The sequence below is a fragment of the Dama dama genome, chromosome 9 (assembly GCF_033118175.1).
Source record: "Dama dama isolate Ldn47 chromosome 9, ASM3311817v1, whole genome shotgun sequence".
NCBI lineage: Eukaryota > Metazoa > Chordata > Mammalia > Artiodactyla > Cervidae > Dama > Dama dama.
The window spans coordinates 9,250,932-9,266,372 of NC_083689.1; the positions used below are offsets into that span (position 1 = coordinate 9,250,932).

The 15,441-nt window shown below is 58.8% G+C and overlaps 1 protein-coding gene and 1 non-coding gene across 2 annotated transcripts in view; one reads left to right on the top strand and one right to left on the bottom strand.

Annotated features, from left to right (window-relative positions):
* Positions 1 to 15,441, top strand: part of ELL (elongation factor for RNA polymerase II) — an 80,213-nt gene that overhangs the window by 53,492 nt on the left and 11,280 nt on the right. Inside the window, exons 3-6 of the mRNA XM_061149804.1 lie at positions 3,921 to 4,042; positions 4,386 to 4,549; positions 6,446 to 6,720; positions 10,587 to 10,711. Coding sequence (XP_061005787.1) covers positions 3,921 to 4,042; positions 4,386 to 4,549; positions 6,446 to 6,720; positions 10,587 to 10,711 — 686 coding nt within the window. The remainder of the gene's footprint in view (positions 1 to 3,920; positions 4,043 to 4,385; positions 4,550 to 6,445; positions 6,721 to 10,586; positions 10,712 to 15,441) is intronic.
* On the bottom strand, positions 15,092 to 15,198 carry LOC133062956 (U6 spliceosomal RNA). The gene has a single exon (XR_009694275.1). It is a non-coding gene; the product is annotated as a U6 spliceosomal RNA (small nuclear RNA).

Genomic DNA, 15,441 nt, shown 5'->3' on the forward strand with positions numbered 1-15,441 from the left:
TTTGTTTCGTCTGCCATGTCTGTGTCTGTGTGAGTTCTCTGTTCTCTCTCAGACACTGGGATGGCTGCCCTGGGCCCCTCTGCCATCAGGGGTCACTTCTCAGCTCTCAATTCCTGACAGCTGGTGAAGCATCAGCTTCCCGAGGGGAAGAGGCAGCCCCCTCGCTGGCTGGCCCCATCCCAGAGGTCTTCATTTGATGAAGAAAGAAAGGGAGCTGGGATTGGTGTCCAGGGCTGTGTAAGGCATTTCTGTGTGCTGCAGCGGGAACCCAAAGGCAGTTTCTAGAACGAGGTATGATGGCCCTGGTCAGAGGCCGTGACCAGTGTGTGTCTGCAGTCCAGATGCCGGCTCTGCGGGAGTTCTTAGGGCCGGCCCAAGCTTGAGCCCAGGGCTGCCGGTTGCTGCATGGCGGGAATGACTTGGAAGCCTGGGAAGTGGTGGGCGGGGGGCTGTGTGTGCTCCCTCTCCCTGTCCACAGTGTGAGGGGGCAGCTCTTGAAAGGAAGTAGGTGCTCAGAACACCCCCTGGGTTTGGGGCTGAGGACCTGAGGGCCTTCCAGTGGGCGGAAGAGGCTGCTTTGTTATCGGAAGGCCATCCAGGGTGTGTGTGGTCAGTTGTCCGATGCTGGGACTCCATGGGCTGTAGCCCAGCAGCTTTTCTGTCAGTGGGATTCCCTGGGCAAGAATCATAGAGTGGGTTGCCACTGCCTCCTCCAGAGGATCTTCCCGACCATGCAGCCGTGCAGCAGTAATTCTTGATCCAAAATATGTTTTATGCTGAGGGTTCCCTGAAAATAAAGGTAATAAAGCAAGCGTTCCCTGAAAACCCTCTGGCCAGAGTCTGGCTCGGCAGTGTTTGGTTCCTGTGTGGCCCTGTTTGGTCTTGTTCTCTCCTGAAGAGGATGCCAAGTGCGTCCCCTGCCATTTCTTTGTGCCCACAGCCTGCTGGGGTTTTCATTTGTCTTAGTGAAGCCCCCACTTGGACTGCAGACACATCAGGCCCTGCGTACGTGGGGTTAGGGCTGCCAGCTTGACTTGGACAAATTTCAAAGGGGCTTGATCTACTCACGGTGGAACCAGCACCCTCCTTGGGAGGATTGGATTGGACGTCAGCCCCTTGGGTCGTCCGGATGGGACACGGCTGTTTGGAGGTCCAGGTCTGCCTGTGCATCTCTGCACTCAGGCACATCTGTGAGTCTGTGGCACCTTGCTCGGCCTCCTCATAGCAGGAGTTGGGGCCGACACCAGATGCACTAAACCTGCCCTGCTCAGGCCTGCTGCAGGCCCCGTGGTGGCCCCTGGGGGAGCCAGGGCTCGGTCCAGAACGCGGAGCAGAGGCCGAGTTTGAGAAAGCGTGTCGCGCTGTCTGCCACCACAGAGAAAGCCAGGCATCCTGGGCCATTTGTGCCCAGCGGGCTGGTTTCCCTCACTGGTTCCCGGGACTGGTAGCCATTAACCAGCATTGTAACAGCCCGTTAACCAGAGGATTCCGTGTGCTCTGGTGCCAGAGAGCTGGGGAGGGGCTGGGGCGTCAGGACTGCTGTGGCAGGCTCCACAGGCCTTCCCCCGCCCGCTGTCTTGTGGCCCCAGTGGCTACACAGACCCGGCTCTGGGCTGTGCCCCCCCACTTGAGGATTTTGAAAGGGCTGATACATACCTGTGTGGAAAAGGTCCTCACTGGGCTAAAGGATCACAGGGAATGGTCCCCCACGCCCCTGCCTGGACAGGCGCACGGTGGTGTCGGGACATAGGCTGTACCCCTCTCCTTTCCTCTCCCTGACGGGGGCTGTGGCAGGCAGTCACGGCAGCCGCTGCCCTCTGAGCAGCCAGAGATGGAAAAATGTCACCGGGGGAGGCCAGGTCTCCGCCAGAGCCAACACATGGTGAGGGAGAGGCTCAGGGTCAGGCGTGGGGAGGGGCTGCGTGTCAGGGCTCAGGCTCCGTCAGAAGCGCTTTTGGTTTTGCTGACATCATGGTGCACTCTCTTCCCGCCGCGTTCTGGGTCACTGCGTCAGTGTGTCCCTGCCTGTGTGGTACCTGGGGGGCCTCTCCCGCGGTGACCCTCAGAAGCGTCTGGGTGCTGGGTGTCCGGTTACTTCCATGATAGAGAACGAAGGTCGCGTCTGCAGAGGAGTGTGTGTGGACAGTGCAACGCTGCACGGGGACTCTAGTGTGCGTGTGTGTACACACAGGTGTTTTCCTGCCCAAGGTGCGTTGTGGCAGGCAGTCCAGGCTTATAGTAGAAACACACTTGCCAAGTGGGAGGTGCTTCATCCCCTCTTTGACCCTTACAGAAACGTGTGTGTGGAGATCAGGGTCTGTGTGGCTGCCCAGGGCTGACCTGGCATGGGCGCCCTGCTGGTCTCCCTGCCGCTGGCTGCGCGTCCTGACCGGCCCTCTGCCACCTGCTGCATGCGCAGGAGGATGCTGGAGGGCCAGGAGAGCGCGGGGCAGACACCAGCTGTGGGGCGGGGCTGGTGGGGCGGGGAGCTGGGGGCGGCGTGATCGGCAGCCCGAGGTCGTCTGCAGTCCCTGGACAGCCTCCACAGACTGCCCCTCTCCCCCAGGCCAGGCTCTTCCCGTCCCGAGTGGCTGGGCCCAGGGGCCGCTCTGTGACGCCTTGGCTCTCCCTGTGTGAGGAGGGAGCGTCTCCGTGGAGCAGAGACTGGCTGTGCGTGACGGGGCTTCCGCAGCGTTTGGAGCCAGTCCTGGGCTGCGTGCCCTCCCAGCTCCCCTCGAGGGTCTCCACACCCCGCCGAGGGCTGGGCGGGGCAGCAGCTTCTCTCGTAGTGGCTGGGCCTGCGTGTCCTTGATCAGACAGGCCGAGCTGGCTGCGTTGGCATGTGACAGCCGGGCACGGGGCGGGAGGCGTTCAGCCCAGGGTCGCGTGCTGCTGTCCTCACGCCACCTCAGAGGCGGCGTCCTCGGCTCGGCTTGCGGAGGCGGCACGACAGCCCAGGGACAGCCTGCTGCCCGCTGCACCCTGCTGCCGCCCCTTGTCCATCCGTGGCTCCTCCCGGTGCGTCTCCCTGACTGTGACAAGCCCGGTGCTCCGCCCAGGGCGGACCTTAAGGCTGGTCTTCTCTGGCGACAGGGCTCTGGAGGCCCTTCCCGGCCCGCCCAGGGGCTGGCAGCTGGAGCGTGAGGTTTTCCTGTCTGTGTTTCTCAGCAGCTGCTGGCCGTCGCCCCAGGTGGGCAGGGGGCCAGAGGGTCGGCCTGGAATGAAGCGGCCTCTGGGTTTCCTGCCTTGCGCTGAGCCCTGCACCTCAGCCAGGACTAGTGCCATCTGTCTGTCGGCCGGCCAGGCCTTCTGTCTTTCCTCTCTGGCAGCTGTGGCTTTGCCTAGTCAGGCTCTGGCGGTGCCGTCTGCCGTCAGGGTTAGGTGAACGATGTGCACACATCCTGTGTCGTGGTCGGCGGGGGCAAGTGCTGCCCATCTGTGAGCCCCTCGGGGCCCGCGCCTGCGTGCCTGCCTTCTGCCCAGACACCTTGGAGGAGATGGAGAGGGCCTCGCCACATGGGGGTAGGGGGAGTGTGCACCAGGGTATCTCAGCCGGGCGTGCCTGGCCCGCTGCTGACACCCACCCGTCTTGTCCCATTTCAGCTTGACGGGTTGTCTCAAGCCTGGTCTGCCCAGCGTGGTGGGAGACTGTCGTGGCCTGGTTGGAGTGGCCCTGCTTCCGGTGTGTGCTGAGAGCTTGTGCTCCTCAGCCTGCAGTACCATTGCTGCAGATGCGGGAAGCCGCATCCCGACCCCGCGCCGCTGTGGGCGCCAAGGGCCCACCAGCAGCCTGGCCGTGGTGACAGGCTGGTCTCTCAGATAGGAAGACAGGGGATATATTCACACATTGCCAGGGACGGGCCAGGACCACGTGCTGGCCCTGCCTGTGAGCCCCCCAGTGACACCCCTTCTCCATGCAGCACATCTCCATCCCCCAACCTGACTGCCCCGCGGAGGCGCGGACGTTCTCCTTCTACCTCTCCAACATCGGCCGTGACAGCCCCCAGGGCAGCTTCGACTGCATCCAGCAGTACGTCTCCAGGTGAGCCTTGCCCACGCTGCCCGGCTCTCATGGCGGCTCGGCCTGCCGTGCGGGTGTTTACCCCACCTCCAGCCCCAGCTCTCCTCCTCAGGTGAGCTGTCCTGGCGCTTACAGTGCGTCCAGGGTCCAGGTGTGGGTCCTGGCGTGCCCCTTCTTGCCCGAGAACCTGGGTTCCCTTGCTTCTTTCAGGTCAGGGTGTGCCTTGCAGAAACCCTGTTGGCCAAGTCAGCACCAGGCCCCCTTTCCTAGGCGGGAGTGTCAGAGGCGGGGGGGCGTCGGCCCCGAGGCCGCCTCTCTGGTCATCCGAGGAGCTCACCTCACCTTCTGGCCTCTTGTCTTGCAGCCGAGGGGATGTCCACCTGGACTTCCTGGGCAGCATCCAGGACAAAATCACAGTGTGCGCCACGGACGACTCCTACCAGAAGGCGCGGCAGAGCCTGGCGCAGGCCGAGGAGGAGACGCGGAGCCGAGGGGCCATCGTCATCAAGCCCGGAGGCCGCTACCTGGGTGAGAATCGCGGGCCGGGGCCTTGTGGGGGTCTTGTGCCTGCTGGGCAGCTGCCAGGAGAGCTGGAGAGCCTCAGGGCCCGTCAGGAGCCGGAACAGGAGTGATGGGCTGACAGAGGCCAGGGGAGTGGGATCAGTGTTGTGTCAGCAGGTCCTTCTTGGGTGGTGTCCACTGCATTCTGAATCTAGCATGGACTAGAGGGCCTGAGAGTTCCCAGAATTCTGAATCCCAGGGCCCCTTCCCCAGGCTCTTGCTTCAGGTACATCTGCCTCTCACCGTGCGTGAAACCAGAGCTGCAGCCTGTCCTTCAGTGGCCACCCCTGCCCTCACCTGCCCCGGTGTCTCCTTCCCATGGCTGACCTGGTCAGGGCACAGTGCAGATGGCAAGATGCACTCTGCGGCGAGCAGCCTGCTGCTGTGCTGGGGCCAGCGAGGGACCATAGGGTGGAGACCTGGGAGGAAACGCGTTGGTCCCTGTTTCCTAGGACCTCCCACCCCCTCAGCCTCTGCTTGGAAACAGTTTCAGTGACAATGAGACACTGACCACATTGAAAGTGCAGAGAGAAGTCCTGTTCATTTAGAAAGCTCCGTCGTGCTGCCTCAGTCTTCCCACCTCTGGACGTAGACGGAGTTAAAGAGGCCAGTGAGTTCATGGTCAGGCAAGAAAGGCCAGAGAGGCACAGAGCAAAGGAGAACCTTGCTGGCTTTTGGAGGTTTTTCTTCTTTAAGGAAAAATTGGTCTTTCACATTGCTCCAAAGAACATGCAGTCTCCCTTGCCTAGCGGTGGCGTTGGCGCTGAATGAAACCCCAGATGGTTTTGGTCCTCCTATCAGCACAGGGCCCTGGTGGGCATGGCAGTGTGTGGCCAGGGAGCCTGGGCCCTGGGCTGTCAGCCGCCCAGGAGGTGCCCGCCAGAATCCCAAAGGGCTGCAGCTGCCTGCTCCTGCCTTAAGATGCAAATATGGACATTTGTACCCATTTCAATAAGTTTTGGGTGGGTCTTTCAGTCAGAATTTGTCTTACTGTTCCATTTAGGATACAGTGACGGCTTTTGCGTAGGTTTGTTTTCTCCGGCCTCAGAAGCCACGGACGTGCAGTCCTGGCTGTGTCCGGCCTCTCCCCCATGTCATCAGGGTTCTCTTGGGATGAAGTCTGACCCTGCAGGTTCTAAATGCATTTCTTGTGTTCATTCGACAAGTCAGAGTTAAGGGATACATGCCAAAGACAGTTGTCATGGAGAGGTTTGTGGCCCACGGGTTTAAGACCTGCACTGACTTCGCTCAGAGGTCCTCCTTCCTGCGGTGGCAGGGGCGTTGTCCAAGGTGGAGTGAGCGACTTTGGATGGAAGCCCCCTCCTCGAGAGCACTCCGGGGGCTCCATGGAGGACCCCCTTGCATGTCTCTGTTTGCACCAGGAGGGTGGGGGAGAGGCCTGCAGCCCCCGGGGCTCCGAGCACAGGCAGGTCTGCCCAAGTGACCTGACGCTTTTATTTTCTCCTTTGTCATAAAAGAGAATGGCGGGACCCAGGGGACCAGCATAGAGCTGTGAACTGCAGGCTCTGGGGTGCTCCTTCTGGCCGTCCTGGGACTCCTTTTTAAGCATCAGCCACCTTCCCCATAGGGGCCAGGGCTTGGATGAAGTTAGATAATAAGGCTCTCAGCCCACTTCTGAGACTGGGGACCCCGCGCGTGCCCATCGATCTGCTTGTGGTCAGCAGGTGGGGCTGCGCGAGGCTTACGGCGCCTTCCTCCCGGGCTCGGCGAGAGCGCGGGGCTGTGGCCGTGGGCCATCCATGGATGTCTGCTCGCTCAGGAGCGTGCCGCCCGCTCCAGACAGGGGCGCACGGCGACCACCCCTCAGCCCCTCCCGTCCCTGACGCCTGGCTCTTACTGTAGGCAAGAAGGTTCAGTTTCGGAAACCGGCCCCGGGGGCAGTGGATGCTGTGCCCTCCCGGAAGCGGGCAACCCCTATCAACCCGGCCAGCGCCATCAAGAAGTGCAGCGCTGGCAGCGCTGGCGGGGGCAGCGGGGTGTCTCAGCGGCCCTTCCGGGACCGCGTGCTGCACCTGCTGGCGCTGAGACCCTACCGGAAGGCCGAGCTGCTGCTGCGGCTGCAGAAGGACGGCCTGGCGCAGGCGGACAAGGACGCGCTGGACGGCCTCCTCCAGCAGGTGCGTGCTGCCCGGGGCGGGGCACGGGGCACTGTTTACTCTCCAGGGCTCGTCTCCTCACAGCTGTAGGCTCGCAGGCAGTGGGCATAGCATGGGGGACCCGAGACTTCAGCTGCACAAGGTTTTTGGAATTGAATGAAGCCTGGGGAATGCGCAAGCCCAAGTTAGCAAGAACTCAGGCTTCATATCAGGTGGGTCTCCTTGTGGCTTTTCAGTTGTGGCTGTAGGCAAGGGGCTTCATGTCTGGACCCTCAGGCTTCTGTCTGAGGCTGGGGTGTGACTGGAGCACCTCGCTTTGGGGTCAGGAGCTAACCAGGCAGGAACGTGGGGCCGGCAGGCAGAGCCTGCTGTTAAACGGCCAGGGCTTTGCAGCGACAGCGGCGGTCCCAGAGCCTTCCTGGCGCTGTGCCCTGGGGGAGCCAGCTCACGGACTCCTGAGAGGGTGAGTGGCTCGCTCCCGATCCACCGCCTCAGCTGGGCCCCGTGGACGCTGCTCCGCTGTGGAGTGGCAGCAGGCCGCCTCAGAGCACTGCCGCTGCCAGGATGGCACAGCCGGCGGCAGTCACGCCAGTGTTCTGGGAGGAGCTGAGGCCCTGCCTCGGACACTCTGGGCTCCTGGGTGCTGCCTCCTGTGGTCGGAAGTTGGCGCCATGACCATCCGGAGCTGTGTCCGAGGAATTGCCGAGAATTTCCGATTGAGTTCTCCCGTGGGCGCCCTGCTGCCCCTCTGCCCCTCCCTGAGTGCCGTCTGAGGCTGGGGTGACCACACACAGCTTTGGTAGAACGTCGGCATGGCTCTCGTCCCCCCATGCTCGGATTGGCATCCCTGTGTCATCATCGCCCCCCAGCGAGTTCAGGGCACGGGGCAGGGGTGAGGAGGGAAGAGGGGCCGCGGTGACCAGCCGCTGCACTCCGAGCACGAGTGCTGACCTGGGGCTGGGCTCACCTCCCCTCCCCTTCACCGTGGAGACGCCCCCGGGGCCTGAGGGCTGAGGTGCTCCCGGGAGCCTTGTTCCCGTCGGGGGCTCCTCCGGGTACTCACTGGGGCCTCTGTGCAGACTTGGCCTCCTGAGCCGCCGCCCCCCTCGCGCAGGTTGTGCCGGCGAGGACTGAGGGGCAGCTTCTCCCAGCCAGCTCGGGAGTCAGCCTGGGGCCTAGAGAAGACAGGTACAGTGCTCTGTAGTCCAGGAGGTTTCTCTGGGGCTTGCTAGAGCATCCAGAAAGCTCTGGAACCAGGAAGGACATTTCCCAGGGTGCTCATTTCCTTGGAAAGTCACACGTGTTGCCTCACCCTTGGGAAATTGGGGGAAGCACACGAGAGGCCCTTTTCCTGGGCTGGGGGCCGCCCAGAGCTGCCTCCTGCAGCACCGGGTGGCTGAGGCACAGCTCAGGGAGCGGGGCAGGGCCGTCAGCCGTGAGCTGAGACTGACGGCAGGGGCGACTACCACGCCTGCCCGGCCGGCGCCTGAAGCATGGACCGCCGCCGGCCAGGCCCTCGGCCCCTGGGGCAGCGTTCTGAAAGACGCCCTTGCTCCTGCTCTCCAGTCTCGTTCTGTTCGGGCCCAGAGTGAAAAAGCAGCACATGCAGAATGTGAGCCGTGGCTGACCCAGTGTTTGACGGCACCTGAGATTTACCCGCTGAGTGACCCTTAGCCGCGACAGGGGCACCAGGCTTGGTGCTCTGGAGAGAGAGGGCGCTGGCGGCGCTGACCTGGGTCTGCCTGGGGCACCTGCTTCGTTTTTAACTGCCAGGGTGTTCTTGTCGCTCCTGGTCCTTTCCTGGGACCAGGGAGGCATCGTGCTAAGTGCCAGCTTTCCCAGTCATCTTGGGTTTGGCAGCTCCCCGAGGCGGCCCAGGCGATGTCTTGTGCTAGAGCATCCTGGGAGCCCACTCTGATCTTTCCCATTCTCTGATTTCCTGTCCCTTCTGCCTTGAGCTGCTATGTTTGCTACCGGACTTGTTCTCCCCACCAATTGTGGGAGGGGGCACTGGGACCCCACCAGCATGGGGATAGGAAGGTATGGGGGCTACACCTCACTACGGATGCTCATTTCCCAGCACCACCCCCCCCACCCCCCCCCCCCCCCCAGTGACCAGGGACTCTGATGAGCAGCACTGACAAAGCAGCGCTGTGCAAAGACACCTCCTCCTCTACTCTTGTGAAAACATCCAAAAAGAAGATTTGAGGCAGTCCACCTTCCTGGTGGGAGTGTGGATGGGTGGGTGGGTGGCTCTTCTGGAGAGCATTTTAGCAAAGCGTCTCAGAAGCCATAAAAATATTCAGAGCCTCTGACCAACTAATCCCACTTCTGGGAAGCTGGCCGAAAAAAACCGTTACCAGCATGGAAAAACCTGCGCAAGTGACATCTGTTTATGCTCCAGAGAAGCTGGAAGCAGAGTCCGCGTCCAACAAAGGAGAGGGGATGGAGTGAATCACAGTGAAGCCTCGTGGCGGAATATTACTCAGCCATTAAAAAATGCTCTTTGTGGAAACCGCCGTGACGTGGAGAATAAATTCACAGTCTCAGTTGTAGTGAAAAACAGCAGCTGCCGTGCCAATCACACAGCTCTGCACGCGCTCCAGAGACCGTGGTGCCTGACGAGACGCTCAGGAAACTGCCCTCTGCGGGCCAGGGGCCTGAATTCCATCAAGCATATTAAGGCAAATGTTCTAAATGCATCTTTGCACAGTCTTGAAGACGAACTCAGCTTACGTTAACCAAAAGCAGCAGGGCTGGCTGGTGGCAGGGAAGGTGGGCTCAGCTTGGGCCCTGAAGGCACCCCTCCCCCAGCTCGGCCAACTCTGCCACAGGAGCTGTGAGTTTGAGAGTGTGTATCTTAGTCCATAGGTTGCTGTCATAGAACACCATGGCCTGGGTGGGTTAGACACCACAGACCCGTCACACAGCTTTGGAGACTTGGAGGCCCAGGATCAGGGCTCCGGGAGATTGGGTGTGTCTGGTGAGGGCCTGTGTTCTGCCTTCTCATGCTCATCCCGGGGAGAGGGGCGAGGAAATTCTGGGTTCTCTTTTATAAAGACACTTGGGCTTCTCTGGTGGATCAGTGGTAAAGAATCTGCCTGCCAGTCCAGAAGACACGGATTCAATCCCTGATCCAGGAAGATCCCACATACTGCAGAGCAGCTAAGCCCATGCGCCATTACTCTTGAGCCTGCGCTCTAGTGCCTGGAAGCCACGACTGCCGAGCCCATGCACTGCGACTGCTGAAGCTCAAGACTGACAGCAGGGCGACTACCACGCCTGCCCGGCCGGCGCCTGAAGCACGGACCGCCGTCCGGCCAGAGTTTGTGCTCTGCAACAGAACCACCACGATGAGCAGCCCACACAGCGCAGCTGGGGAGTAGCCCCCGACCTGCCGCATCTGGAGAAGGCTCACAGCAACAGAGACCGGCACAGCCCCTCCCCCAAAAGGACACTCCCTCATGGGGGCTGCACCCTCGTGACCTCATCACCTCCCAGAGGCCTCGCCTCCTAATCCATCGCCTTAGGTTAGCAGGGGGTAAGATTGAACATGGATTTGTGGAGGACAAAAATGGTTCCGTCCATAGCAGCGGGATGGGCTGCTGATGGAGTCTTGGGAGTGTAGATGGCAGCGCCCCCTTGTGGAGCCAGCCTGGCCTCCAGCAGCATCTGGGCCTGCTGCTCTGACCCTTCTGCACCCCAAGGGCCACTGTCCCGGACTGCGGAGGAGTTGGGGGGCCAAGTGTTGGCTTGGGGCAGAGGTGTGCTGTCCTCTTTCCCCTTTAATGTCTGTCTCCGCCTCTCCCCACACCACCCCCCAAAATGCTTTCATGATCATCTCTCTCTCAGGCTATACACGAGGTGAGCCTGGCTGTATCTTGCAGGTGGCCAACGTGAATGCCAAGGATGGCACGTGCACGCTGAAGGACTGTGTGTACAAGGATGTGCAGAAGGACTGGCCCGGCTACTCGGAGGGAGACCAGCAGTTGCTGAAGCGGATGCTCATCCGGTAAAACTGCCACCCCATCCATGAGTGGGTCCCCGTCCGCCGGGCCTGGGCCACATCCCATCTCCAGGAGGCTGGGGCGGCCTCCTGTGGTGCCAGAGCCCACAGGGCCCGCAGGCAGCATGGAGGGGTCTGGAGAGACTGCCTGGGTAGCCCACCGTGGCCTCCTGTAGGGAAAAGGCGAGACTTGCTGAGTGGGGTGGAGGGCACGAGTGTCTGTGAACATGAGAACTTCGGGACAGAAGGCCCCAAAGTGGCCATTCCTGCTGGCCCTCCTTCCCCTCCTACCAAGCTCCTTCTGAAATTTGCACATCCCCACAGGCTACTGCTGCAGGCTGCCTCTTTCTTAAAAAGAAAGTCTCAAGGACTGGAAGCAGAGAGGAACAAAGCAAAGCAAACCTCCCCACAGACACTATTAAGCAGCATTAATTAAACGCATCCCCTCTCGGGTTAATGGGGACCCGAAGTCAGGAGTAGCCAAGGTGGCTCTGGGGAGAAGTGGTTAAGTCGGCCCTTGTCTAAGGCAAGCAGTTAATGATTTCCTTCTCAACTGATGCCCGAGAGCCCGGCTGTGAAGTGCCCTTCAGAGCAGCCTGAGATGCTAATTAGTCCTTAAGTGGTTTCTCAGGGACTTGGAGCAATTTATGAAGGTTTTTTTTTTAAGTTGTTTAAAGCAGTAACTGCATCTGGAAATCAGAGCCAAGTTGGGGCCACTCTAGGTGAACAAGGAGTTCCTCCTTGGCCCTGCAGGGTGCTCATCTGCTGTTCCGGGGTCACTCTTCTGGCTCCCTAGCAGTCTCTAGGTGCTCAGGGAGGCTGAGCGGGATGGTTTCGGCAGACAACGCTCCCCCTCCCCTCTCTGGCTGTCCTCTGCTGCCTGGACGAGCAGGTCTCAGATAGACACTGTCACCTCCTGCAGGTGGTTGCGTCAGCGGTAAAGGATCTGCTTGCGATGTGGGAGACGCAGGTTCAGTCCCTGGGTTGGGAAGATCCCCTGGAGGGGGGCATGGCAATCCAGTCCAGTATCCTTGCCTGGAGACTCTAATGGACTCTAGTGGCAGGCTATAGGGCATGGGGTTGCAAAGAGTCGGACACGACCGAAGCGATGGAGCATGCATGCACGCCTAGCAGTAGTGTTGAAGTAGTAAGTTACACCCACCTCAGTGCTTTGAGGTGCCAAGGGGCACGTGGGGGTGGGGTGCCTTGAGGCTGCTCCCACCCTTCCTTCCTTCAGAGCCTCTCACTCGGCGCCCGCTGATCTCAGGCTCCCAGGCCTTGCCCTCCCAGAGCTCTCCAGGAGGGGCATGGCCAGGAGCAAGCACTCTGTGGGCAGTCTGGCCCTGGGTGGGTGTGGGCCCTCGGAAACTGGGCTGAATGTTGAGGGGTATCAGGTGGGAGGCTCCTCGGGCTCCTGACCCCCGGGGCTCAGGGCAACGCCAAGCTCTCCTTTCCTCCCTCTCGTTTGCTCTGGGCCGTCTGGGCGCTCTCCTCTTGGCCTGAGTGGTCTAGCTGGGGGGTGGCCTGGCCCGATGCCTCTCCAGAAGCTGACGGCATCTGCTGCTCTTGGGAGCTTGACCTGATTGGTGGGCAGAGGTCAGGGTCAGTATCACTGATACCCACAACCCGGCGCTGCTCTGCACAGCTTTTTTTTTTCATGTTTAGGTTGCTCCCTCCCTGAAGAAAGCCCTCATTGCAACCGCTCTTCATGCACGGGTCTCATGGCAAGGAGGAGAAACGAGGTCTTAGGGTGTTACCCCGGCGGCTGTGGCCCTCCTTGTCCTACAGCTTCTTCTAAGCCTGAGTTGGGTGCACTTGTGCTCCCAGGGTCTGCCTGGGCCCCCGTGGTTCTGCTCTGGCAGACAGGCACTCGGGCCTCATGTTGCAGAGGCTTCTCTTGTTGCGGAGCGCCGATTCAGGGCGGTGCACACGTCACTAGTTGCAGCACTTGGGCTCTGCATCATGGGCTCAGTGGTTGTGGCATGTGGACTTAAGGGCTCCTCGGCATGTGAAATCTTCCCGGACCAGGGATCACAGCTGTGTCCCCTGCATTGGCAGGTGGATTCTTAACCACTGGACCACCAGGGAAGCCCTCAGCTGTTTATTTGGATGCTCCCTCCGTGCTTTTAGTCCCCATGAGTAGCTGCTCAGCCCTGGCCTGGCCCAGGCAGAGTCTGGATGTCCCAGTGCAGGATGAGGCCTTGAAATCAGTCCCCCGACTGCCCCGTCCTGGCCTCCCTCCCCCAGGGCTTAGCCTAGACAGCCCAAGCCTCTGTACGTCTCACGGGCGGTGCACTTCCCTGTAGTTGGTGAGCCGCTTGGCCAAGTGCTCGGCCTTCTGTGCCTTTCACGTCCAGCCACAAGCTCCCTCTGGTTGTCTCATGGCCTTGCATCACTTTCAAGGGACCAGGGCTTCCGCGGGGAGCTGCCTCCCTCCCTTGCAGATCCTCCTGTTTCCGGGTCTGTGATTCTGCCCTGATGCTGAAGGGACCCAGCTCTTGGAGCATCTCTCCGGGGAGAAGGCTTTGGGACGTCTATCTTCCACAGCTCCACACCTGGGTGGCCAGCACACTGTCGGCAGTTGGCCACATCTAGCCTTCTAGATTGGAAGGAACTTTCCCTCCACATTGAAGGTCTGGCCGAGGAAGCCTCATCAGTTCCCTCCCTGGCCTGTGTGTGTCCCCGCGGTCACAGGATAGTCCGGAGGGTGCTCTGGGGCCAGGGCGCCGGTGGCCCTGGCAGTCTGAATGCTTGCCTCATCCTCTTCATCCTCCGTGCGGCTGTGAGAGGCCTCAGCGTCCTCCCACGGGCTTCCTCTGAGTTGCCCTTGGGGGCCATGCTCCTACACCATTCACTGTTGTCCTCCTGGTTGTTTATTTCTTCTACTTTGGGGACATTTCTTCAGCTTCTCCCATGTCTCTCTTTTTGCCATCATTTCTAGTTCCCAAGGTGCAACCACCACCTCCATCTAGTTCCAAACCATTTACCCTCCAAAAGCCCAACAACCTGAATTAGCAGTCACTCCCCATCCCCCTGCCCCCAGCCCCTGGCAACCGCTAATCTGCATCCTGCCTGTTCTGGACGCGTCTTATCAATGGGATTATGTGCTCTGTGGCCTTTGGGTCTGGCTTCTTTCACTCAGTATTATGTTTTCAAGGTTTCTCCACACTGTAGCCTGTAGCAGAGCTTCGTTCTTTTCTGTGGCCAGGGTCTTGGTTCGTTTCTATAGTCTGTTGTGTGTGAGTTTTTGCTTATTCATTTTTCTGTCAGTGAACATGTGGACTGTTGCCACCTTTTCGGGATTGTGTACAGTGATGCTGTGAACATTTGTGTACGAGGACACAAATATAACTGACACAGATTTTCAGTTCTCTCAAATATGTCCTGAGGAGTGTAATTGCTGGGCCGTATGGCAGTCCTGGGTTTAACTTCCTGAAGAACTGCCAAACTCTTTTTCTCAGTGGCTGCCCCATTTTATGTTCCCACCCGCAGTGCCCAATTCCAGTTTTCCCACAGCCTCACCAACACTGGTTATATTTTCTTTTCTTTTTTTTTTAATTCTAGCCGGTGTGAAGTGGTATTTTATGGTGGTGTCGATTTGAGTTTCTTTGGATGAGCAATGAATGATGTTGAGCATCTATGCGTGCGGTTATCGACTGTATATTTTCTTTGGAGAGGTGTATGTTTCAGATCTTTGTCTTTCTGAGGCTATTAAGGCTGGTGTGTTTCTGGTGGATTTAACATGAAAACATCCTCTTAGAGTCTCTCTTTCCTTTCTTTCTTAATTTTTTTTTTTAATTGGTAAAAGAATTTCATTATGTGGCTTAGGTAGGTCTTTGCATTCTACTAACAGAAAAGCATTTTCCCACATCTTAGTCAACCTAACAAATGATATATCTGTGGTTTTATCTACATGGCTGCATTATTACCCTATTGAAGAAAACCTTCCTTTCATTTGTACTTTTGTGCAATTATACAGTAGATACCTCTTTCTCTAGAAGATAAAAATATTCTTGATCTAAGCTTGAAGTGGAAAAAGACATTAACACCAAGTTTCTCACACCACTTGGTAAAAGATTGTAACAGAAATCCAAACAGTATACTGGTTAACACACAAAGATGACATGTGCACCACTGTTGTCGGCAGTCAGAACTCTGTAGGAATGCTTCCGCATGTGGGTTTATTTTTCTGGGGTTTTCACATATGATAGGTGGAATTGTACCATAATGAAGAATAGTCACCTTTTGCTCAAGAGACTCAAATATTAGATTCTAACACGGGAAGCATCTCTTGTGGTCACAGTAATGTACAAATGGATAGGGGAAAAAATTGCCTTAGGAAAAATTTCACCACGGACCAAACACCTGAAATGTTTTTATCACAGCAAGAATATGAAACGCTTCGTGAGTTTGTGTGTCATCCTTGCGCAGGGGCCATGCTAATCTTCTCTGTATCGTTCCAGTTTTAGTACATGTGCTGCCGAAGCGAGCACTCCTTTCTTTATCACAATTAATTTCTTTGTGGCTGTGCTGGGTCTTCGTTGCTTGCGGGCTCCTCTCTATTTGCGGTTCTCAGGCTCCTCGTTGCGGCGGCCTCTCCTGCTATGGAGCACGGGCTCTGGGCTCGGGCTTCGGCCACCGTGGCATGCGGGCTCAGTGGTTGTGGCACAGGGGCTTGGTTGCTCTCTGTCCTTTCATATGCATAGTCTTGTCTGCTTCAGGGCCTGACATTTGTC